Raw genomic sequence first — 23,987 nt, 5'->3', positions numbered from 1 at the left:
ATTAGCCAGTATTTCACACATGAACAGTCATGAAGCCATGTCATGAAATACACACATTTCCCTCAGTGCTGTGTGAAGGTCATCTTTGGCAATAGCAAAAGTCATTCTACAATCATGCTCGGTAGCTGGAATTTATTTCTTTTTTAAGTTATGGCTTTTTGAAGTTATTAAAATGAATGGGAGGGAAACTCAACATTAGTTTCTGTGGGTCAGGGACATAAAACCTGCATAAACAAACTCACCAAATTCAGTGACTTGAATAATTTCATATTTGTCCGTTAGACTTTTATGCACAATCCTTAAAGTGTTGTTTTCAGGCCAAACTGCAGTAGTAAGGACTGGCTGGCCAGTATATAGCACTGTACACTGCACATATTTTAGATCTATGATGGTTCTAGAAGGATATGTGAGGATGACGCTTATGACAAAAATCATTCTTAAATGTATTTTAACAAAAATGTCATTTTGATTCAAGCTACAATATCAGTAAATGAAGAGGTACACACTTCTAAAGCCATAATGATGGTAACTTGTTCACCCTTGACTACCAAAATATTTCATCTTTAGCCCGGTCCATTAGCTCAGTCTAACAGCACTGTCCATCCTGGTTACTGTTATCACAGCATGTTAAAGTACACAGTATAAGCCTCTGTTTGGCCTTAGACCTAAAATTAGCACTCCAGTTGGTTGGAGGCTAACACAATGTGCTTGACCTCATTAACTCAGCACACATGGATTCATAAATAAGTTCATCTGGAGTCACAGTTTTGAATGCATAGTGCAGAAAGAATGTGAAGACATGCTGGTTTCATTTCAGTATTTTGTGAGTGACCAAGCAGAATGCAGACGACTAAATAATTCACAAGGAAAGATGGGCCGAGATAAACAGAAGCCGGCTCAGTGGTAGTCCAAACATGGATGCAGGGAAGAGATTAAAGGAGGCACAAACATCAACATGGCTGCGCTGGTGGCAGCTTGCCATGCAGCAGGTGAACAACAGCGTTACAGAACATGTCAGTGTTTGCTCATTTGTCTGTATGCACAAGTCAGCCTAAATAGCCAAACGGGTTGAGCGTGTCACACTGCCAGGATCTGGGTTTTAGTTTGCCTCTGTAAAACCTGCCTCAGGAATACACACTTTCATGTTACAGCCTGCTTTCTATAATTTATACACACTTCTCCCGCCTTAAAACGAATATGTTACTTCAAACCAGGAACTGGGAATGTAAATTGGTTGTAATGTACCTTGGCTGTACAAGACCAACAAAATAAGTGGACACAAGGTTCTGGTACAGGTGGATTAAAGAAACCTTGCAGTCATTTGTAGATCACTCTCTGGAAGTCCCATATTGATCACCTGTACAAACCTCAAACGTCTGTTTTCTGAACTACTCGGAGTTTGTGGTAAGGATCATTACTGGTGATGAAAGCCCTTGTTGAGCATTTTTCCAGCAGTTTCAGTGAAAGGGTTGAGTTTCTATGCCAGAAGTCAGCATGCTAGGTGTAGAGCAAAACCAGCGGAGTGGATTCTACTTAAAGAGCTAAAAACAGCAGCTGCACCGAAACAGTTTAGAGGTGCGTGAGAAATGACTTTCATTAAAATTAGTGAGGATTTTTAACAGTTTGTTTTTTGCTTGAAATGTCTATTGCTGGTAGTATGCTACATACCGAATAGCAGCATGTCTCGTGGACGACAACCCTGTTGGAGAAGGTCTCATTATGGGACTCAATGTGCAGAGTCCTCTCCTTTCGGTTCAGCGTGTTTTTCTGGATGAAGTAGACATAGTCTACGCCTGCAATCTGTAAACCGCAATAGAACTTGTGTTATAAATGCAACTGGCATGAAACACAGACACTGAAAATAAAATTACAGATAAACTACCTTTGCAAAAATTAACACTTTTATTAGCTAATACATTCTGTAAAAGGCGAGTACTGAAATGTATTGTTCTCAAAACAATATTAAACGTCATTAGAAAAGCATTAAAGCTATATTTATGATACTCAATTGCTGGAAATCTAAAAGTACAACAAACCCTTTTGAGAAGGCGTGGGGCATCCACATCCAGGGCACAGCGGCGCTCAATCTTCTGGGTGGAACCATCCTCGCTGGTCTCCTCATTCACGATGTCACTCGCCACAAACATGGGGATGAGGTGACAAGTGGGGAAGCGGCGCTCATAAGCCTGAGAAAGAGAAGAGGAAATGCATAGCCTGTTAACACCAGAGCTTTTAAGCTGGAAACACATTTTTAGATTTCAAGGATAATTCCAGTCTGCTGACTTAGACTGGCTAATTTTCAGCAAGGGTTTTTCCTCTGTTGTTCTCCAAACCGACATCTAGACATGATTAGTCAACAGAAGCCTGACTATAAATAGAAAACTCGAAGGGCCAAAACTCTTATCTCTTGCCTACAGATTTGATATATTCATATGCCGACACGTTTAGAGATTAAGGTTCACTAGTCGACAGTGCCTGACATTTATTATAGCGCTCGTGGTATATCAAAATCTGTTGAATAGTTTTTTCATCTTACCTAGAAATATTTTAACTGGCTCAGAAATTTAAAACACAGCAAAAGTTTGGAAAGAGAAAAGCTCTAATGCTTGTTAACTGAGGCTCAGGAAAACTTCAGCAACAATGGCACCAGCCAGTTTACATAAACTCCATTAGAAAACACTTCATGTATTCTAAAAGGGAGGAATTTGAATAGGTGGGACGGACAGAGCAGAGGTGAGAGGCTAAATAAAGCTCCTTCAACTTTGTACACTTTCCAACTTCTTACTTGAGCTGAACCACAGTGGCATCAAATAAAGCAATTTTTAATTGTTTTACAACAAAGGGTTGAACACACAATAGCAGTTTTTGTACTTGAACACAACACCGGCTCCATAATGCGTTTACTCATAAATGCAAAACACAGGCAAATTCAGCTCTATAGCAGAGGCCAGCCAGCTGTTATACAACTGGGTCTGCTGGCACACAGTGCAGGAGCATTACTTCATGTTCTATCATCAACATTCATCCATCTTAGATATGATTACTGTGGTTGCGCAAGCAGCAAGTCCAAACAGAGGACTGGAAAGGCAAGTCTAAAATAAAAACAGTGATCTTCCAGATAACTTGTGCTGGAGATAGTCCAAGTTTATCATAACATTGCAGTAGCCTGAAACTCCCTTGTCACGTATCCTACTAACGTGATATTTCCTCTTTTGTACTTTTGTACTGTCTGAAACTCGATCCTGAAATTTAATTCCCCAAAATATGAATGGAAGCATTTATCTATGACTCAAAGCACACACACACACACACACACACACACACACACACACACACACACACACACACAGAAAACACACACAACACACAAAGGGAAAACACAATGTCACACACACACAGAAAACAAAGGAATGTGGTGGTGCAATCCTATCCACAGCATGTTTACCATTTCATAAACACATGGCCCGTATGTTTCAAAATATCCACGCATAGAGTGAAATTAAAATCTATGGACAAACTTTACAAGATCAACTGGAAGAACAACTGCTGCTCACAAGACTTTTGAGGTTGGTGGAGTTGGATGTCAGCTGAATCTCTGACAAAAGGAGCTTTATTTTGTGGAGCAAAGGACAACCAGTAACCCTGAGGTCCTTTGAAAACCACAAGAACAGCAAATTGGTGTGAAATAAGCTTCAAATTCATCAAAACTCAAGTTTAACATTCTTATAACACTGAGCCATTTGCTTTCGAAAGTCACTATTAAAATATTTGTCTTTTCTACATTTAAAAATATCAAAAATACAAAAGAGGAGGTTTCGAATGTTTAGTATGCCAAGTAACAGCAGTTTTGTGTTGGAGGAGGCTGTCAGTGGGGTTCAGGAGCTCCTGGCATTCCTGTGAGGAGCTGCCCACCGTCCACTGACTGCATGAATGCTGAGCTCTGTTTTTCAGCCCCGATGCTCTGGAACACTGGGGGTTTGGTTTTTGTCCTGCCGTCAGCACAACATCACTGACTGTAAACGTCAATTTCATCCCTTTAAAAAAAAAAAAAAAAAAAAAAAAAAAAAAAAAAAAAAAAAAAAATCATATGTCAACAAAGTCAACCACAAATGTCACATCTTCATAAACAGCACTAGGTTTCATTCCAACAACAGGCTTAGATACTGTATGGTTCAGGTCATACAGCAAACCATGAAGAGGAATAAGCTTTCTTCAGAGCTTTCACTTCATGCGGAAACAAAGCAGCTTTTAACTGCTTTGTGTTCCCAAAATAGCCAGGCTGTTGTACTATTAAAAACAGGAAACAGAAGGGTCGTTATTCTAGGTTATTCCTGAAAACATTTTTTCTTTTTTCCTTCTGGGTAAGTCGGGGCTTTTCAAACCTCAAGGCACGTCAAGGGACATTCAGGTCTGTATTTATTTGTGAAAAAACTGGACATCTGGATATTGCATGTGAGCATAGACAGTACAAAAGTCAAAATAAAAGAGACCAACCACTTTGGCTCCAAAAAGATTGGATAGGCTTATAAAGAAAACCTGATCTCAGACTCGCTTTGTGACGTCAATAAATACATCACTGATTAGTTGTTAATTTCGGGTTATGAAATAAATCATGAAGTTTGTTTTATAAATTAATATTATTATTAGAGTCAGAAGAAAAGATTACCCAGGTATGCATACTGACCAATCACAAGTTGTCATTCAACGAGTGTACGGCGACCTCTGTCTCAGTCATATCCACCGTTCGCTCATCAAGTCCAGTTTCAAACACCATGATGACAAATATGAAGGTTTCAAAAACAGATCAGCCAGCTGTCTATTATGGCAACTCCGTCCATCTTTTCTACTGCCTATATGTAAAAGCACTTCAGCTCACCTAGCATATAGCTCCATATCACACTTTAACATGGTCCAACAAAGGCTCTAGCTGCATCTTATTCGAATCCAGGACTCTTCAATTTGGCCAACTTTCTCTCCGAAGACATCAAATTCTAAATACCTCTTTAGCTTGTTTGGAACCATCATTGCATCTTAGCTCAAGCTGAGGGTTCTTGACTGTGTATAGGAATTTCTTTTACTTATGTACTAATCACATTATTTTATTGTATAATGCCTTGGTGCCACTGGATTTTAACATGTCTGACACCCATACTGTAAGACAAATAGTGGGGGTCTATTTAGGAAGTTGGGGGAAGCAGACAACTCCACAGGAAGGAATCTTTTGTCTCTTCGAGGACTCTGGGAGGTAGCAAGGGAGTGTGAACCTTAAGGTGTGAAACAGCTGTGTACTGCCTTTTGTTCCTGGAGAAGGTATTTAACTGAGAGCCATGCTAGGCTCAGTGAGACTCTGCTGACCTGCCCCGTGATCATGCAGGCTCTCCACCAAGCTTGGTTTTCTGTTCTGTGTGTTTTGATTAAAGAATGTTAGCTACCGCTCACCGCTCATCTGCAGGCTTTATTTAATGGAAAACTTCCACAACAGCTGCTAAAAGCATGATACAACGGGGCTTCTTTTCTTTTGGTTGTTAGCCATTTGCTGCACAGAAGAAAGCGATTCCACTAATGTGAGTAAATTGATTTGCGTGCACAGTTATACATTGCAATAATAATGTGTGGCTAACGCAAAAAACAACAACAAAAAACAAAGAACAAAAAAAAAATTTAAAAAAAAAAAAAAATCACAAGGTAAATTTTGACACGAGGTAAATCATTATGGAATCACTGGATTCTCTTATACTTAAACAGAAAGTCAGTACTACACTTGATATTTTGAACAATGGTGCAACCTAACTATAATTAAAGATTTACCATGACCAATGAGATGCAGGACTGAAAACAAAAGCTTTAGGCGAAGACCAAAACATCTTTCAGAACCATTGCCTGAGGTTATCAAACACTAGAGCTTATCTAGGACCTGCCAATGCACCACAAGAGGATCGAAACCTTCCTTTAATGATGTGTCGAAAAATCTTTTGCCAGTGACGCATCATGTTACGAATGGCTCTGCACACATGACTCAAATGACAGCTAAATGCATATTTGTGCCAGCATGAAGTAAACATTCAGGCTATTTGGCATTTATCCTGATGATTACTCAGTTCTATATTAACCTACAAATCGAAAGTTGACAAATAGTTTGGCATCTGTTATTCCATTAAAGGGGACTGAAAAAGCTTTTCTATATTTTTGCCACACTGTTATAGCAGTGGACAATTATATTACACACAGTTAAAGTTTTGGTTAAAGTAGTTTCAGTGTATGTACTTGTAATCCCTGAGACAAAAGATTGGGCTCCTCTTGTCCAATGCTACGGTAAAAATGGACACCAATAACTGAAAGATAAGAGGCTTTCCTAGAAGTTTCAATTGAGTGTATTAAACAAGTAATGTATAACCATCAACATGATGCGTGTTTTATTAAAGCTGACACCTGCAGCACTTGAAATCCAAACCCAGAAGTTTTCTGTAAGAAAACAAACCAGCCGGAACAAGACAAACATTTGTCCGCCCTCTATTGAGTCACTGGAATAAAAAGCAGGCACTGATGACACATCAAGCCAAACATACATGGTAACCAAACTCCACCACTGTAAATATTCATTTGCCCTTTGACAATACTCTTTCCTGGAACATAACAGAACAAAATATTTCCAAGTTTCCAGACTCCAGGTATTTTAAAGAACAAGTTTAAGGACACCCTCCACCCCTCCTCCACCAGCTTCCATGGTTTAGGGATTCAGACATACCTCAAGTGGCCAAACAATGAGTAATGGTTCCTGGATTTGTTTGTTCTTTCCAGGAGTGAATGAGAGAAAATGTATAACAATATACTGTTACTTACATCCTTCCTGCATACACACAAAACAGTTTCTCCATTGGAGAAAAACAGCAGTGTTGATTAAGGCACGGGTCTGGAAAATAAAGCTAACCCTGCACAGGAAGGGAGATTCAGGAAGTTCCAAGAGTTCTGGGGAGTACACAATCAACTTTAAGACTACAAAGGACCACATAGTGCGTGTGTGTGTAATATAATACCAGGCAAGACGTAGTAGTTCTGGCAGATAGCCCAGCTATTATCTGGCCTTTAATGGTGGGATATAGAAAAAAAGAAAAAGAAAAAAAAAGACAACAAAAAAACTTAAATATAGCTGCAAATCCAATCCAAACAAATTCAGGAAAAAAGTCAAGTAGTTAACCACCTGACTAATATGCCTTTTTTTGTCATCTTATTTCTTTTATCTGGCTCCAGTTCCTCAAACAATTTTATCAATTTCTGGCACATAAACATCAGGAAAAAAAAAAAAAATCCCAAAATATCTTCAACAATTGAATTACAAGCAACTGTGCAGAAGCACTGCAGAGGTGTTTTGACATCTGACCCAGTTTATGCCCAGTGTGCAAAGTCTGGGACGGAGTATACTGAAAATGAATAGCTAACTTACTACATCTTTACCTCGCACTGGCAGGTCGATTGGAGATGTAAGATTAAAACAATACTGCTAAACAGAATCATGTTATATCTTGTTACAGTATGTTGTTAACATCAGGAACAATTTAATAAATTCAAGCCTGAAAGTTTTGCTGCAGATAAATCCTTTATTTTCTGCACAAATTGACTACTGCCTCTGACTGTTTAAGACCGTTCTGATGCATTTACACCAGAGAAAAGAGATTCACTTTCTCCTCTTATCAGCAGTGCGATCTCTACCTACACAGATCTGCTGTTCAATCTGTGCCACACAGAATGTACATGCAGCAGGTGGATAGTGCCATGTTAAATCTCCCGACCCCCACATAATAAAAGCTGCTGAGTTTAACAACTTTTCTAGCAGAAACCACGCGTGAGTAAGTATCAAGGATGGCAGAAAATGACCTAGTTTTGCTCTTAAGATTTGAGAAGAAACACAGCTGGGAACATTTAGTGCAAAAACATCAGCGCTATCACTTTATCTGCCAGCTAAAGCACAGGTGCAGACTAGAGGACATCTAGTCACGTTCTTAGCCACAACATAAGAAAAATGCTTGGTACTGAACTGGATGAAAAGACACAGTAACCAACCGGCTATTTTTTTATTTTATTTTTTAATAGCTCTGACACGATGTTTCTACCTACTTAGATCTGTAATTTTAAATAAATAAATAAATAAATGTAAATTACAGATGATAGCAAGCATGAGCTAATTTCCTCTTAAATGTTTTAGTGTGTCGGATTTTACAGAGCTTTCAGGGTTTAGCGACCAGTTTTTGGTTGACACCATTCTCTTTTAGCTGCCAGAGTTTACATGGCTTAATCCCACGTCTTGGGTGTGCTGCGTCTTAGATAAAAACGGCACCTTGTCAATCCTGAGAGACACTAGGGTCAATCTGCTAAAGACTAAGTCGAAAATGCTTGGCCTGTAGGTCTCTGGGGATTAACGCTAATCAGAGAACACTTCCAGCTTCCTCTGCAGTCGTGTCACATCTCTGGAGCTTATGAAAATGGTTGTGTAATACAGACGACAGTTGCCCAAGGGTCAGACTCGGCTATTTTTAATAGCTGTCTGGGAAAATGGGAACATTTTGGTTGAGGTGGTGGGGCACGATGGGGGGTTGCATTATTAAGATTAAGATACTTGATTACGACGGCTTAGAGACGATGTCAAAACAAACCAGCACACACAGCACACAAAAGCTGACATACAGCAGCTAATCTGGCTGCGCTGCCTCAGAGGAAATTCACAAGAACCACTTTAATGTTTTATTCACAGGGCCATTCAAGTGTACACACAGTAAACTGTGGCTTTTTTCCTCTTCAGTTACAATGACTAACACAGTTTTTTCTTCTGTCATTTCTGTGTATTTAAGTCATGCTTATAATGAGGCCCACTCTCAAAAGGTTTCCTCTTAAAAGACCCAATACATATTGCATAACAAATACCACCCTTGACGTAAGACAAACAAAACCTGGTTTTGTGTGAGGGCCGCTGGCACGGGTGTGACGTTAGTTAGCCTGTATTTGGTGGCAAAAATCATTAGGAGTTCCCTCCCACCACCTCAGGCTATCCAAGGTTTGACCCGTTATGGACGTCATTATATAGCAGTGGGCATCTCATCCTAGCCCAGAACCATGTTTTTTAACTTTTGTTTGACATTGCCCACCACATCCATATATATTTAAATTGGGGTAGTCGGGTTACGTTTGCCGCTCCTTGCAAAGAGGATGCCACAAACCATTTGAATGAAAGCCATTAAGGATGCAGATGAGTGTTAAAGTTGTGGCTATTACTGGGCACCGACGAAATGCCAGTGCTGCCAAATGACAGATAACGTCATGTTCATTCATGAGACAAGTTTTCAATGAAACCCAAAACCTGCCCCTGAAAATAATGGCCCTGACGCACAAGACCAAATTACATAGACTTGCGTTTATATAATTTGAGGTGACGGAGAATGAAGTAAGAAGGATGGAAAATGGAGACGGGGGGGAAAAAAAGAAAAGTCCTGATTTTACTTCAGAGAGCAAAGCTTAAGCTAAAACTAGGTCATTACCAAAGAGGAAAGTTACGAAGGAGGCAGCCTGAAAATTGTGGGTTTCTTCTAGCAAACTCAAAAGACACAGGGGATGCTGGGATTGGAGACACAAATCAATGTTAAATATATTTAAATATCATTTTCTGTGATAAATACTTTACATCCAACAAATCAGGGGGTGCATTAGGGATGCACAGATTAGGGATAATAGCTAATAGAACCTTAATTGTTTTGTAGTAAAACCTAGGGCTGTGCGATATATGACCAAAATCTCATATCCTGATATAAGACATCTGTCATCCCGATAACGATATAAATCACAAACTTTTAACATTTTCTGTAAATTCTGTGAATCTCGGGCAGCTCGACTTGCGTGAAGTGTTTCCAGCTGGGCGTCGTATACCTGGAGTCGAGTGTTTTAACAGATGCATGAAACGATACATTTTTAGTCATAAGTTGTAACGGCCGACGTTTTCTTTGTGAGTATTTATTACACATTGTGCTGCGGGGAAAAGCCTGTTCTAACGTTTGAGTCTAAGGTTTATTTTTTAGCACCTGGCGGCTTTTTTTTTTGCTTCTCATCCGTAAACACTCTGCATACGCTTTCACGTGATTCAGTTTATTTTGAAAAGTCTCAACAGGATCTTGAGCTTTATTGTGAAAGGTTTATGTGGAAAATAAACAAGCGGACACGCGATGGTTTTACCGTTGTTGTTGTTAACAACAATGCATAAAAACAAGCGCTTGTCCGTCCGTAGTGTGGTTATATTAAATATAAGAGAAAGAGAGAACTTTAAGAAATTAATATAGCCACTACAGTGACCATCAAAATGATGGAAAAAAATATTGCCGTAAACAGTTTATTTTGCGACACCACGAAACAAACGATAGCGTAAAATGAAACTATAGACGTTTTTATATCGTCATCCGATATATATCGTTATATCGAACAGCCCTAGTAAAACCAAGGTGAGAAATCTCGTTCATGTCTGTAATGTCATTTGTTTTAAATCTTTCAGTTTATTTAGAAACATCCAAGTACAGAAAGCTCAGAAAGAAAGAAAAAGAAAGAAAGAAAGAGAAAAAAAGATTATGATTAGTTATATATGGAATTTAGAGTCTAGATTTCACTTTCACTTTAGAGAGTTTATACCATTTTATCTAACATGTAAATATGCCGAAAGGCATCACTCCAGTCACATTCTCACTTTTAAAATGTGATGCATGCAATAAGAAGATTTTTGGAAGCATTTTTGATCTTACTTTAAAACCACAGGGATTTAGGTTTTAGTCTGGACTGACACAAATTGAGACTAACGAAAACAATAACAGCCATGTTTCCTACTTGATGGGGTCTTATAAGTCAACAGGTGCCTCTTTCTTGATCATGAGACAGCGATTCTGTGCATGTGAGTAATAGCTTAGATGTACAGAAGATATGCCCAGTGTATATCAATGGCATTCAAGCATTAGCATAGTTTGATTTAAAATATACTAAGTACAAGTGCGGATTTAGCCGAAAACTATGACAGTCTAAAGAGAAGCAAATTTTAGAGCTTTATTTAAACTGTGACATCAGCTATTTCCATAGCACAGCCCAAGGAAATCAGACATTTAAATAAACAAAGCAATATACGTGAACCCTAAATTAAGGAAAATACATTGCTGAAAAGCACAGGAGGAAAAAAATGAAAAAGCAAAAAAGATTTTATTTATTTTTTATTATTATTTAGTAAAACATTTTTTAAAGGCCCAAACCAGTTTGGCGAAACAGCTTTCAGTGAGACTGGTTTAAATATGACTCACATTACCATTTGAATGTAAATGTACAGATGGAGCATTTGAATAGTTTGTAAGAGGTCAAGTAAGTGAAAGCATTTTTGGAAAATTATCCTGCAGTTTCTTAAGGCCTTCCATGAGTTCAGTCTCCGATGCAAGGCCAGCTAGTTTAACAGCTTTAAACCAATCACCCTACAGGAATGCTGTGCCTCCAGCCTTCAATGTATATCTCTGTGCTTACACAGTGCTAATACTGCAAAGAATTTATATATACAAGATGCACGTTATTCTTCAATGGGAAAGATGAATGTGTAGTGCAAATGGCCAATCGTGGCACTATACAAAGACGGTGATTATGATGAAGATTTTGTTTACCTTATTTTATTGCCAGGTTAAAAGTCTGAGCCTAGGTATAGTCTTATGAGGGGCAGGAGCAACAACAAGCTGTTGACTGAAAACACAATAGAGCCTTTGGTCCGTGCATGCCATACCACCCACTTCTCTCCTTGCAGTGATCTCACTGTGTGCATTGTAATGGCAGAACCGCCTGGAACTAGCAACTCGGAGGGAGGAGGGGAAATCTGCCAAGTACACAGACCTTACATAAAGCTCCTAAATTTTTGCTGGCCTGAATAATATGCTAAACTGTAATGCCAGGGTGTGCATGCATGGCTTGTTAAATGCGTGCACGAGGGAAGAGGAATCAGCAGATGGCCATCTGTCTGCAATCAAAAACTCATCACAGTAAAAAACAAAAAACAAAAAAACAAAAAGCTCAGCTATAGGCATATTCTGCTTGTGTAAGAGTTACTGAGACACAAATCTGTCAAGTAAGCTTCAACACTGTCAACTCACAGAGATACAAAAAAAAAAAAAAAAAAGTGCTGAAACAATTATGTGTCAAATTATGAAAACCCCTTACTAAGACTCTTTTTTTGTGAAATGTATTATCATTTCACCACAATGTATTCCTGTGTTTAGTCTACACTGAACATTATGAGTAGAGTATTACTTATACAAAAACAATAACAGTTCCCCTGACCAAAAAAGAAATGATTTCCTACACCCATTTCTGCAAGTTGCAATTAACTAAAGACCATCCTAAAATTTAAACTTGGTGTAAAAAACATTTTCTTTGACTACATTGATTTACAAAACTACGACTCAAGTCCAATTTAGTTTTATTCTTTCATAATTTGGTCAAATTTGCCAACACAAACACTATGAGGATGATTTGGTACAAAGCTGATGGTGTATTTGTGTACACTGTCAACATGACTATGAGGAAAGTGCTGTGTTCATATTATAATTCCCATTCTGAAGAAAGAAACTCCCATTGTATAATAAAACCATAATACCAATAAAATGGTAGCTTACTGAGTCACTGGCCATAAAAACAACAAATTGGATGTTGACCTTGAGCAGTTTGGGTGAAGACACATTAGGTGATCAGTGTGTTCAAGTCTGATTAAATTCTATGAGTATCTTTTAATTCGAGGAGCAGCAATTGCTGCAAATTGTTGGACGGGTGGACGGATATAGATAGATTTCTGGAAGCCAAATTTGATACATCAACTTTTATTTGATGAGAAATTAAATTAAAAATTCTAGTAAAACTGACTGGCCCTACATTAAAAGTAAATGGTAAATGGAGTGCTTCTTATATAGCACTTTTCTGCTCTACCCGAGAACTCAAATTGCTTAACACAACTTGTCTTATTCACCCATTCATACAAGCACTTTTTCTATGCGCAAGTGCTTTAACACTCCTATGGACGCATCAGAGAGCATCCTGGGATTAATATCTTGGCCAAATGATATCTGGCAGACCAACTTCTGATTAGTAGATGGCCTGCTCTACCTCCTGGGCCAAAGATACCCCTATCATAATATGAAGCACACATATTATTTCTCTCACACACACACACACACACACACACACACACACACACACACACACACACACACACACACACACACACACACACACACACACACACACACACACACACACACACACACACACACACACACACACACACACACACACACACACACACACACACACACACACACACACACACACACACACACACACACACACACCAATTTACAAGCAGCTGATTCTAAAATGAAGAGTGAAAAGATGATGAAATCTGCCTCTACCTGTGCCAACATGCTCACCATCCGACTATTTGAAGTAGAAAGCATTGCATAAAGGCTTATGAGAATTCATTATTAAAACTGGGTTACAGGAAACTGAAGCTTTATTAACATCCCACTTTACAGTAAAAGAAAGAAGTGCTGGCACTTTATATTTATTGCTGCCATTGCTCATTCTCCTATCATGGGTGCAAGATTCAAATTAACATTTATTAGGCAATTTCTGTAAATGCTGAAAAAGCATCAGTGATTTATTTTAGACATGGCTGAAATAACTGCAGTGCATGTAAAGAAAGCTAAAGGGCATTCACAGGAAGACTTCTTGGATTATTTGTCTGTAATTTCACTGGGGGCGGGAGTACTAAACATTAAAATTATGTAATTTCCAAGTGAGAGGGAGCTTTAACCAGTCCCTAAAATTATAAGGAAACATGGCAGTGAACACAAACATACTAAAAATTTTATAATATACTGTACAAATACTCCTAATGTCACATCTCTGCCACAGAAATCCGAGTCACAATTTCTTGCCATACTGCAGGATGACTGCATTTTTAACAGGCAAAAGGGTCATTGTACAAGAGCATGAGTGAGCGCGTTCATCTAGCAAAGGAGAGCAGGGTGGGGGAGGGAAGCTACAGGGGCAGCATCTCGACCTTGCAGCAGGAAAGAGGGTGAATGAGTGTCTTGCTGATCAGTGAATGAAATCAGCTGCAGAGTTTTCTCATTGGCTCACACAGTCACATGGTGGTGTCTGATGGTCCTCGATTAATGCCGTTTGAAGCAGCACACCGGACGATAAGAGCCTCTGCCCAGCGGAGGCCATAACTCTTCACTGTTTCTGGCAAACATCATCTAGTCGAGTAAGTGAATTACACACTGCAGGAGTGGATGAAATACTGAATCAGAAGAGCAATGCTGGGAAAAGCTAATGATAAAAGCATTTTTAAATAGCTCAATAATCAAACATTTCACTAGAGCAGGCTAAATTCTGTTCTGATGCATCTCCCTTGAGGTACTCTGTCTAAATTGCCGACATGAATGAATTAACTGTGCTCTCATTTTCAACAGAAATATGTCATGTGAGAAAAAATAAAGAAAGAAAAGAAGTGAATTAATAAAAATGACCCAATTCCTCTGTTGTATGACATAAAGGAAGGGCTTTGGTTATATAAGTAGATTTCTTTATATGTGAGACCATTAAGTGATACACGCCATAGTCAATCCTATGGCTCAAACAAGGATTAAAACAATAGACTAAAGCTCAGGATGCTTCTGCAAAAAAGAAGTGGGGTGAAAAATCCTTTAACCAGACCTGGTCGTAAATGGGTCAGAACATGGTAGGACAGGACACCACCCTGGCAGAGCTGCCCCGCAACGAGCCAGGCTAGTCGGAGAGAAGGGGGACAGTAGGATGAGCCAAGTTTAGAAACATTGGCGAGGAAGCAAACACTCACTAAACAGTGTGTTGGCAAGTCTGGAAAAACGTGTTAGGAATGACCTACATCCAGACTGTGAGAGGAAGCACAAGATGCTCAAAGAATAAATCACCTGTTTGCAGGGAATTAAAAGCTATAACATTTCATTAACAACGCCTGCTTTGTTCACACTCTGCAGCACTGTTATCTCAAACGTGGGTTTGGTGGTGTTATGTAACCATCAGTGGACACACGTACATCCTTGAATAAAACGTTTTTATTTCCAATTTGCATGAGGGAAGAAGAGACTGACTGAACTATTTCCTACATCGAATTTGAAAGCTCATCTCATGTGCCCTGTTGGCAAAGGTTTCATGAACCAGTTTTTGAGAAAGGCCCTAAAAAAAAACAAAACAAAACAAAAAAAAAAAAAACAAAACAAAAAAAAAACCCACACAAAACAGTAAAAGGAGAGATGGCGAGAAGGAAGAAAAGCAAGAATATGTGACACTGAAAGGAAAATGAATATGTATTCGACTTGCACAGAGCTACTCTGGTTTTTCTTTGGGTGCACAACAATTCTTTGCATTTACTTGACACTTTTGCCCATTTGATAAACAAAATGTATGTATAGGCTTGAGTTAATTATGAGCCACTGTATACAAAATGCCCAAGTGTGCATTAAAAAATAAATAACATCGCACCACTCATGTCTGTGAAGGTTCTCAGTCATCCAGGTCATCATAGTATAAGGTCCTTAGATCGCACCGCTCAGCACGTGAGAGGGGGTACTCATTTCATTAGCAGGTTTCTGTTTAAATGTCATGTGTGTCACACTGCTGGCTCTAACCCATATATAACAAACACCAAAGAGCTAGATAAACAGCACTATCGGGCATACACAAAGAGCCTCATTAAGGAGCATTAGGTACGAGTTTCACACACAACAAACACCAGGTACCTTTGTGTTGTGTGTACCAGTAAAGCAAGTGTGCAATACATGCTTTCACTCTCCAACCTCAACCTTCAACTCTAACAGTGTTCGTCCCACAGAGAGAAAGAAAAAAACAAAAAAAACAAACAAAAAAAAAACAAAACACACAAACTGAAATTCAGAGAATCGGAAGTCACGCTGCTGTAGCCCTAGGTGACTGTATTTGTAGGTCAAGTTCAGTCTAGTAAGTAGTTAACACCATCCGGGCCCCTCGTTTTTCTCTTCAATCCCCTCCGCCGTTTCTTGTGGCGTCCTTTAAGACCCACAAGTTTAGTTTACCCTGCTACATTTCCTCTTGTCATTTGTATCGTCCGTTTACAAAACTTTCTGTAATGCATTTATGCCATTTTGACAATTTTAAAATGTTTTGTTCATATTATGATCATCTTTAAGGCAATCCAATTTCATTCTGAAGCTCACCGTGAAAACAATTATCTAAAAGTATACTGTATCTTTTTGTTGCTCTAACTGATAAGGAGGGTTAAGTCACTAAGAAGCAAGTGTCCCCCGTCGTTGCTGCCTGTAATTCCAGCAGGTATTGTACCAACATGGAACATCCTGTTTTTTTCCTCCACAGAAACTCTGCTGGGATTGGAGAACAGGACCAGAGCACTTTGTCTTTGTGGATTAGCCACAGACGCATACGTTTCCATGGAGCAGGTTAAGCTAACGAAGGGCTTTCATTCGCTTAATACCCTCTCTCCCTCTGTAGCATGAGTATTAATCTGGGAGCTGAGGGACTTTAGGGATAGTTATTGTCCTTTAAGCTTAACTATGACAGCATGGACTTAGTGGATAATAACTACTCCAGGGTCAGCCAAATTTTTATTTCTCCTATGGCTGTTGAAGTCATTCTTCATCTGTGGATGTGTTCTAGAAACAACCCTCCCTGCGGGCATAAAACAGCAGCAAGGGGTGTATTGCGTTGTGTTTTGGACATTCCACTGTGACTCCCTGAGGATAAACTAGAGGCTCTGAGACTGGACTGGTGCGATAACAGCAGCAACAACTACATTTCCTGTTATTGAGATGTGGACAGAGAAACAAGGGATTGCTGTGGCCAAGGGAAATTTAAAAAAAAATGCTGATATATTTCCTTACTTCAGTAATAGAGAAACAGACCAACTTTGTGGAGAGATAAGAAGGTTATCAAGGTCAATACTAATGCACATCAGTGTTTGTGTACTTTTAGACAGCTCAAACAAACCCAGTAGGCAATTGCTGATACAAAGCCACCAACTGAGCTGTGCTTTCCAACGGACAAGAGGTTTTGTGATTGAGTTACCTACAAAAGAAGCTCATTATGTTTTATTAGGATGCATACTGAACATTTCTCACCAGTGACTCACAATTTCTTAAAAATCAGGGAGGAGAATACAGCTGAAGCTTTTGTTACCTGCCATGTGTAGTTCTGACAAGTGCATTTGGATAATCTTTGGCAATTACACTGCAATGTGCTTCACGGTGCCAACAAAACAAATCAAAACAGGTATAGCACCACTCTACGATACACAATATTCCCTTAACAGTTACTTTCAAATGACTTTCAAAGGACTGATTTAATGTCAGATTTGAACAACAACAAGCAGAGTTGGGCATGACTGCACATTTAAAGTCAACTGCATCACATTCCAGCTCCAAAGCAGCTGCAGGAGCTGATACGTGTAATACCAGAGACACTGCAACACAAGTCACCAACACTGGGAATACTGAGAATCCATGTTCAGAAGAAGGCGCAGTAAACACTGCAGAACAAAAACAGCTAAAGGGCATCTGAGAGTCGAGCTTCATTTATGCACAATGAAGCCACAGGAGTGTTAGCTAGATGTTGGAAACACTCTGATAGCACCTGTCAGCGAGCCGAGTGGCTTCTCAGGGTTAAGAGAAGAGAGGCTGTATTTCATCTTGACAAAAAGAATGTTAGTGTGTGGCTTTCAGAGGAGAACATGGAGCCTTAGTTTTAAGCTCAGTAAAAGGGTTTTTTCAAAGCACCAACAGCACCCAAACAACAGAATCAAGTGGACAGAAAGCACCAAATTCCTCAAAGCTAAGTGTCAAATATAATCCCCTACCAGACAAGAAGAACAAGCTATTACTGGCAAATATTTCAGAAGCCTCTGGCAAAAGGAACCCTAAGAACGAATAGCACGGTCAACACAGTGCTATTCATTTGGCATTTATTTGGAAATACCCTGTGTAATGCCATGTATGTAAAGCATGGGTGTAGAACTCATTTTAATCTGCGTGCCACAGAAATCTCAATTTGATTTTGAGTGGGCCACACACTACATCTATTGCATAATAACCAATAAAAAGCCCTCTAAGCTGATTCCCTTTCTGTTAGGGTAAATATGTTAAAGTACATACAGAAAAACACTAACATTTCTTTAGCTTTATAAACCTGATGAGCAGTCTGAGATATCTTAAGTTACATATGTCCCAGTTTTTCCACACTGCAAAAAATACAACTGAATGGAAGCAAAAAAAATCTGTTAGAATGGCTCCCACACTTTGTTTGACACCACGGACGTAAACCAAAAATGAAAGTGGTCCTCACACAAAGAACCTGGTCTGTGTTGGTACAGTGCATCAGAAGTAGACATCGGTGTTCATGTTGGCTTCCCACAAGCCCAGGATGTTGTTATTGCTGTAAAACTGTACAGCTGTGGTGACAAACCTACTACTATTGCGGAAGTGAGAGGAGAGGTTTCACAGGGTTTTCAAAAAAAAAAAAAAAAAAAAAAAAAAAAAAAAAAAAGAGCCACCAAGGGTTGTGACGCACCATTAAGTCTGCTCTGCAGTGTCTGCAAAAACACTCACTGCAGAGAAAAGTCACAAGGAGGGGAAAAGAGTCCAAATGCAAACTCAGCTTCAAACTGACTGCAATGTCCATTTTACCCCAGCAATAATTCAAATTACCAACACCATATTGTGCATGAGTCATAATGTCATATATTACAAAATTAAAAGCTAAAGAGGTCCGCCTTCTGTTGCTGGCCTAGTTTAAAAACATCCAGGGGTTACTCCATTAGTTTTGTCCGTTCTTCAAAAAGCACACGGGGTGGGTTATCTGGGGCTTACAAATCATACAAGTCAGTTTCACTATTATTACCGTTTCCCCCCTTTGGCTGCGTGTGTACAACCAGGTGTGGGTATGGGCGTTCTATTTATAGCCATCTCTTTGCCTGCTGCTCAGTCCAGCCTGTGCTAAGGAGATTTAGTGTTCCTGCATCCTGGTTCTTGTCTGTGTCGAAAGCCGATTTCCATTTAAAGAAAACTGCACCTGCAGCACAGACAGAGTGCTGAAGGGAGTTAAACTACAAACCAACTTCCTGCAGGAATTTAAATAGATAATTAAGAAAAATGTACATATTGCTGACGTTATCAGAACAGTAGGGCTGTTTGTCTAAAACTGGTGGTTGTATAATCAGAGCGAGTGCCTGCAAACGTGTACTGATACCACATTACTGACAAGCAGCAGCTGAGGTCAAAGCACTGCTGAGCAAAGCATCCATTGGGCTTGTTTTTACAGAGCAGTTTGCCTCATTCTTTTCTCCATGTAAAAGGAAAAAGGTCTCACTTAAATGACAGACCATTGCTATGACAAGTGAATCTGATTCATGTTACAGACCCAGAGTTGTCATGACACCACAGCAGGAAAAGACATTACACCATAGGGGTTTAGTCAGTTCTGTTTTCCTGTGAACATACGCTTACATCAACCAATCTCCTGGCCCGCAGCTCTCTAGCAAGGAGAGATTAGTGGATATGTGAGGAAGGCTAAATGCCAAAAAAGGGTAACAGAACAAGTCTAAATTTGAGGTATGGAGAACACAAATGGCACTAGGAACGCTTCTAAGACACCCATTTAGAAAAGTGCAAAAAGAAGAGAGGAACAAGCAAATCCATTCTGTGCACTTGACACAGGCACTCATGGCTGACAGTGTACAAAAACACACTAAAAGCAAAGCAGGGCAGTGAATTTTTTATGCTGCAAGCAGACTACCGGCACAAAGACTGGTGGGACTTTCAGTTTGCCATATAAGCACAGTCTTGTTGTACATTCAGCCACCAACAAGTGTGCGCAGTGGTTCTACATCTCACTGAACAAATGAACAGATCTTAAACCACAAGATGACAAGCCACATGAGGCAGTCAGTTGTTCCAGGGGGCTGCATGGCCCATTAGTGTGAGTGTTCCTTGCATGGGTTTGACCGCCTAATTATCTACCAAATCTAAAGCTGAGTGGGAGGCATCCTTTACTGCCTTTTATCCGTCTCTTCAGAGGATTACTTTGAAACGACCAAGCCTACGTCTGTAAAAGCCTTGCGGAGTGGTCTACAAAACTACCAAATAGGCCATTGAGGATGTTCTCTTCTAGCTATCCTACAGTTTATCATTCCAGTTAATTGCTGGCTTCTTCAAGACAGTAACACAAAACAAACTGCATGTATTTCCAGTCTCTGAGCTACTCACATGCAGGGTGCATAATTCAATGACTAACACCTAACCTTTGAAGAAAACACCTGTGTTCATTGCATAACTGCATCTACTGCTTACAAAATACATGTGGACAGGTGGTGTACCACAAGTAAAGATAACACTTACCGTCATCACCAGCTCAAAGGGATGCTTGTACACCCGCACAGGTGACTGGTATTTCTGCACCATGATGGGGATTACGCCAACAATCTGAACAGAAGAACATAAGATCAAAATCAATCAGCAGTGATTACAGACATTTGGGGAAGAAATCTAAGAAGCAGGGCTGTATCCGAGTCATTCTTAAGAATAACCACTTGCTAAGTGCTAAAATTACAGCATTATAGCTGCATCTGGTCCTTCAACGAGAGGCTTGGTGTGCAATTAGGAAGAACTGTGTTTTGGCTGACTGATGGCGTGATGCCGAGTGAAGCCAGGTGCTGCTCTGTGTGTGTGTGTGTGTGTGTGTGTGTGTGTGTGTGTGTGTGTGTGTGTGTGTGTGTGTGTGTGTGTGTGTGTGTGTGTGCGTGTGCGCGTGTCTAGCAGTCCAAAGAGACAGGAAACTTTGTATAGCGATGGACTGCAGAAGGGAACTCTCCTAAGCTTTGCCCAAGGACGTCGCTGATCAATGGATGCAGCAGTTCTTACTACTTTATCACATAAGCAGTGCCGCTGCAATGGCTACCGGGGTATAACTATGCTAACATCAGCTGCAGAAGCTTGGATCAAAGCTGCAAATGACAGGACTCAAACAGGGTTTTTCCTACCCGTCAAAGAATTTTGTGCACAACAGAGAAGCTTTGGGGTTCCAAAGGAAAATCACCTAATGGATTTTTTTTTTTTTTTTTAGGTAAATACAGGAAAAACTGCAAAGGCTTTTCCTTATCTGAAGACCAATCGTGGTTATGTCCATAGATACCCCCAAATGCCTGTTTTAGTCCAGGAAAAAATTCTGTCTATTTAAATATAAAACAGCAAGGTAAGGTAAACAATTAGAGCAGCGGTGCATCAAATATGCAGCACAGGGTATTTCCACTTCTTTCAACTGTAACTTAGCTGTGACATGAGGAAAACCAGAGATTTCTCCCATTGTCTAAAAAAAATTGCTTAAAAATAGGATTTAACAAGTAAGAACTAATGATAGCTGGCATTTGTTTTTCTGGGGAGTGGGGTAAGAGGTCTTTCACTTGGGCTTATAGTTGTAGCTTTTTAAAAAAGTTTGAATCTGACCCAGGAGTTGTGTTGTGTTATTTGTCAGGCCCATTTGACACCCACAAACTGGGTGTGACACTCCTGACCTAGAACACTAAGAACACAGAGACAACAGCATGAGAGTAAATTAAAAAAAAAAAAAAAAAAACTTGAATAACCTAAAATAAAAAGACAAAAACATGGGCCAAATCCCTTTACTCAAGTTAATTTTGCGCAAGTACAGAGCAGCCCCTTGGATTTCATGTGCTTCTGCTCAGCGTGCTGCTACATGTCTGTAACTCCTGCTATGCTTTGATGGGTATATGTCTGCAAGGAGGGGTGTGAGCCAACGTCCCTGCACTACTTAATAAAGGGATCAGGGCGGGCAGACTAATAATAACCAGTCTAGGTCACACAGGATACATACTGCTACAGTATCCCTTTGCTAAACACCACATGTCTTGACGATTGCTACTGCAGTACATAATTACCGTCATGCTTCAGGATCTGTTGGCAACTTCAAAGACACAAACAAGACAATTACTTCAGAATGTGCTAATTAGGAGACTTCAGTGACAGAGATGCCCGTTTAGTACCCAACCATCTTTACTGATCGCTTCCCACTGTTTTTAGCACCCTCTTCTCACGGGTTACTCGTTTTTGGTTTTTGTTCTAGCTTGTTTTGGTCTTCTGCTTTCAGGAACTATTTGTAACGCCACAGTTTAACTAATCCAAAACTGACTTTTTTGCCCTCAATTTTCAACACTTTTAAATAATATTAAACAATTCTTTAAAACGAAAAAAGGTTAAAAAAAAAAAAAAAAAAAAAAAAAAAAAAAAAAAAGATGGGGACTTCGGTACTGACTCATAGTGGTTAACAGCATTTGAAACGACGGTTTGCTAGCTGCCACACAAACAGCGCTCGCTGAGACTAGCCGCGTAACTAGCGCTAACTTTATAAATCGAGATTATCTTGACACACATCAAATTAACGGATCTTACCTGTGATTTAGAAAGATAAAGAAATGTTGAACAGGTTGATTCTTGTCAGTGTTCGTTTCTTCTGTGAGGGCTATCCGAGGGAACTCATGCTATTCCCCTCTTCGGCTCTTCACTTCTCCGGCTACACCGGCTAACAGCAGTTAGCTTTGTTATGCTAGCTGGCCATTAAGCCGGAATATTTAGCAAACCCTTTGGCGAGTCCTTTTCAGAGCCTCACAGCGACCAGCATCCCAAGATCAATAAACTGAATATCCCTGATAGCTCGCTGTTAAATCACGCCTATAAGTAGATGATGTTTGGACACAGGAGACGGTCTCCCTCCCTCGCTGTCATGCCTGTGGTACCGTCGCTCCTCCCCGTTTTCTAAGCTCAGTTTTTTTCCACCTCTTTCATAAAACCCGCAGCGTGCCCGACCTCTTCTGTTCAAGTGAAGGACACACAGCAGAGGACAGCCAGTATTATCGTTGCAATTCTGAAAACATCAAATAAAAAAATTAAAAAATGTTTCTCTGCTTTTACGTTTTACATTTTAGTTCTAAATATTGGGAGTTTTACGGTACAGCAGGGGAAACAAGCTGTGTTAATCTGACAGATGCTGCTGCCCTGGTTGCATAACCTGTGCATGCCCCTTATGGGCTGTGCAATGTAGTTCATGTTCTCTGCAATAAAATGATAATTCAGTTGACATGAGGACGTTTTTATTATTATTTTGACTTTATTCTTAATTTAAGGTTTACGTAGATCGGGGCAATTAAAGGATTTTCAAAAGGGTTTGTGTGGGGGGTAGAGGGGCACAAGAAATTTGAATATTTGATCATTCACTGACATAGAAAACAGATGCAGATGACAGATGACCTTGTTTTCTCTAACTGCCTATTTGGCTGTCACTCTGCCATAGAGGCCAAATATAAATAAGTATGAATGATTATTAGGAGGATGTAAAGAAAGAAAGGACAAAAAGGAGGAACTTATGTGATAAAAAGGGGGCTACCACTTTATCTGTCCAGATTGGTGGTGTTTCTGTTATTAGTTAGATCATGTTAATTTGTGAGTGCAAACAGTGTCCATACGTATTTTAAGTTGCTTATATAACTTAAATTTTAGAGTTTTTGAGTTTAATTACTTTTACTTAGTTGTCTACACTTTCTGGCAACATCCTGAGAAGTTTACCCTACAAACAAAAGTCTGGTGCTGGTCTCTTACAGCTGCTTTACGTGTGTAGTACTAACAGCAATGTGTAATACTAACATAAAGACGTAAGATCAGGCACTGTCTCAGCGACGCTGCAAAATAATGTTGTGAATACATTACAGTTATTTTCCAAAAAGTCATTTTTCACCAGCCCAGCATCAAAGTCATTTCTAATCACCTGAGTTGGCTCAGGTGATTAGAAATGAATACATCTGAGGGACAGCTCAGGTTGAGCGGTTTGAAAAAAAAAGTATGAGA

General features: G+C 39.6%; 1 protein-coding gene across 1 annotated transcript in view; it reads right to left on the bottom strand.

Moving 5' to 3' along the window:
* si:dkey-237i9.1 (SEC14-like protein 1) overlaps nucleotides 1-22,896 on the bottom strand; it is a 38,237-nt gene extending 15,341 nt beyond the window's left edge. Inside the window, exons 1-4 of the mRNA XM_031754164.2 lie at nucleotides 22,539-22,896; nucleotides 20,472-20,555; nucleotides 2,037-2,186; nucleotides 1,669-1,800 (exon numbers count right to left, since the gene is read on the bottom strand). Coding sequence (XP_031610024.1) covers nucleotides 1,669-1,800; nucleotides 2,037-2,186; nucleotides 20,472-20,534 — 345 coding nt within the window. The 5' untranslated portion in view covers nucleotides 20,535-20,555; nucleotides 22,539-22,896. The remainder of the gene's footprint in view (nucleotides 1-1,668; nucleotides 1,801-2,036; nucleotides 2,187-20,471; nucleotides 20,556-22,538) is intronic.
* Nucleotides 22,897-23,987: the final 1,091 nt, after the last annotated feature.

The sequence above is a fragment of the Oreochromis aureus genome, linkage group 6 (genome assembly GCF_013358895.1).
Source record: "Oreochromis aureus strain Israel breed Guangdong linkage group 6, ZZ_aureus, whole genome shotgun sequence".
Taxonomy (NCBI): Eukaryota; Metazoa; Chordata; class Actinopteri; order Cichliformes; family Cichlidae; genus Oreochromis; species Oreochromis aureus.
The sequence above is the reverse complement of the archived record's forward strand: the minus strand, read 5'-3'. Positions and strand labels throughout refer to the sequence as shown.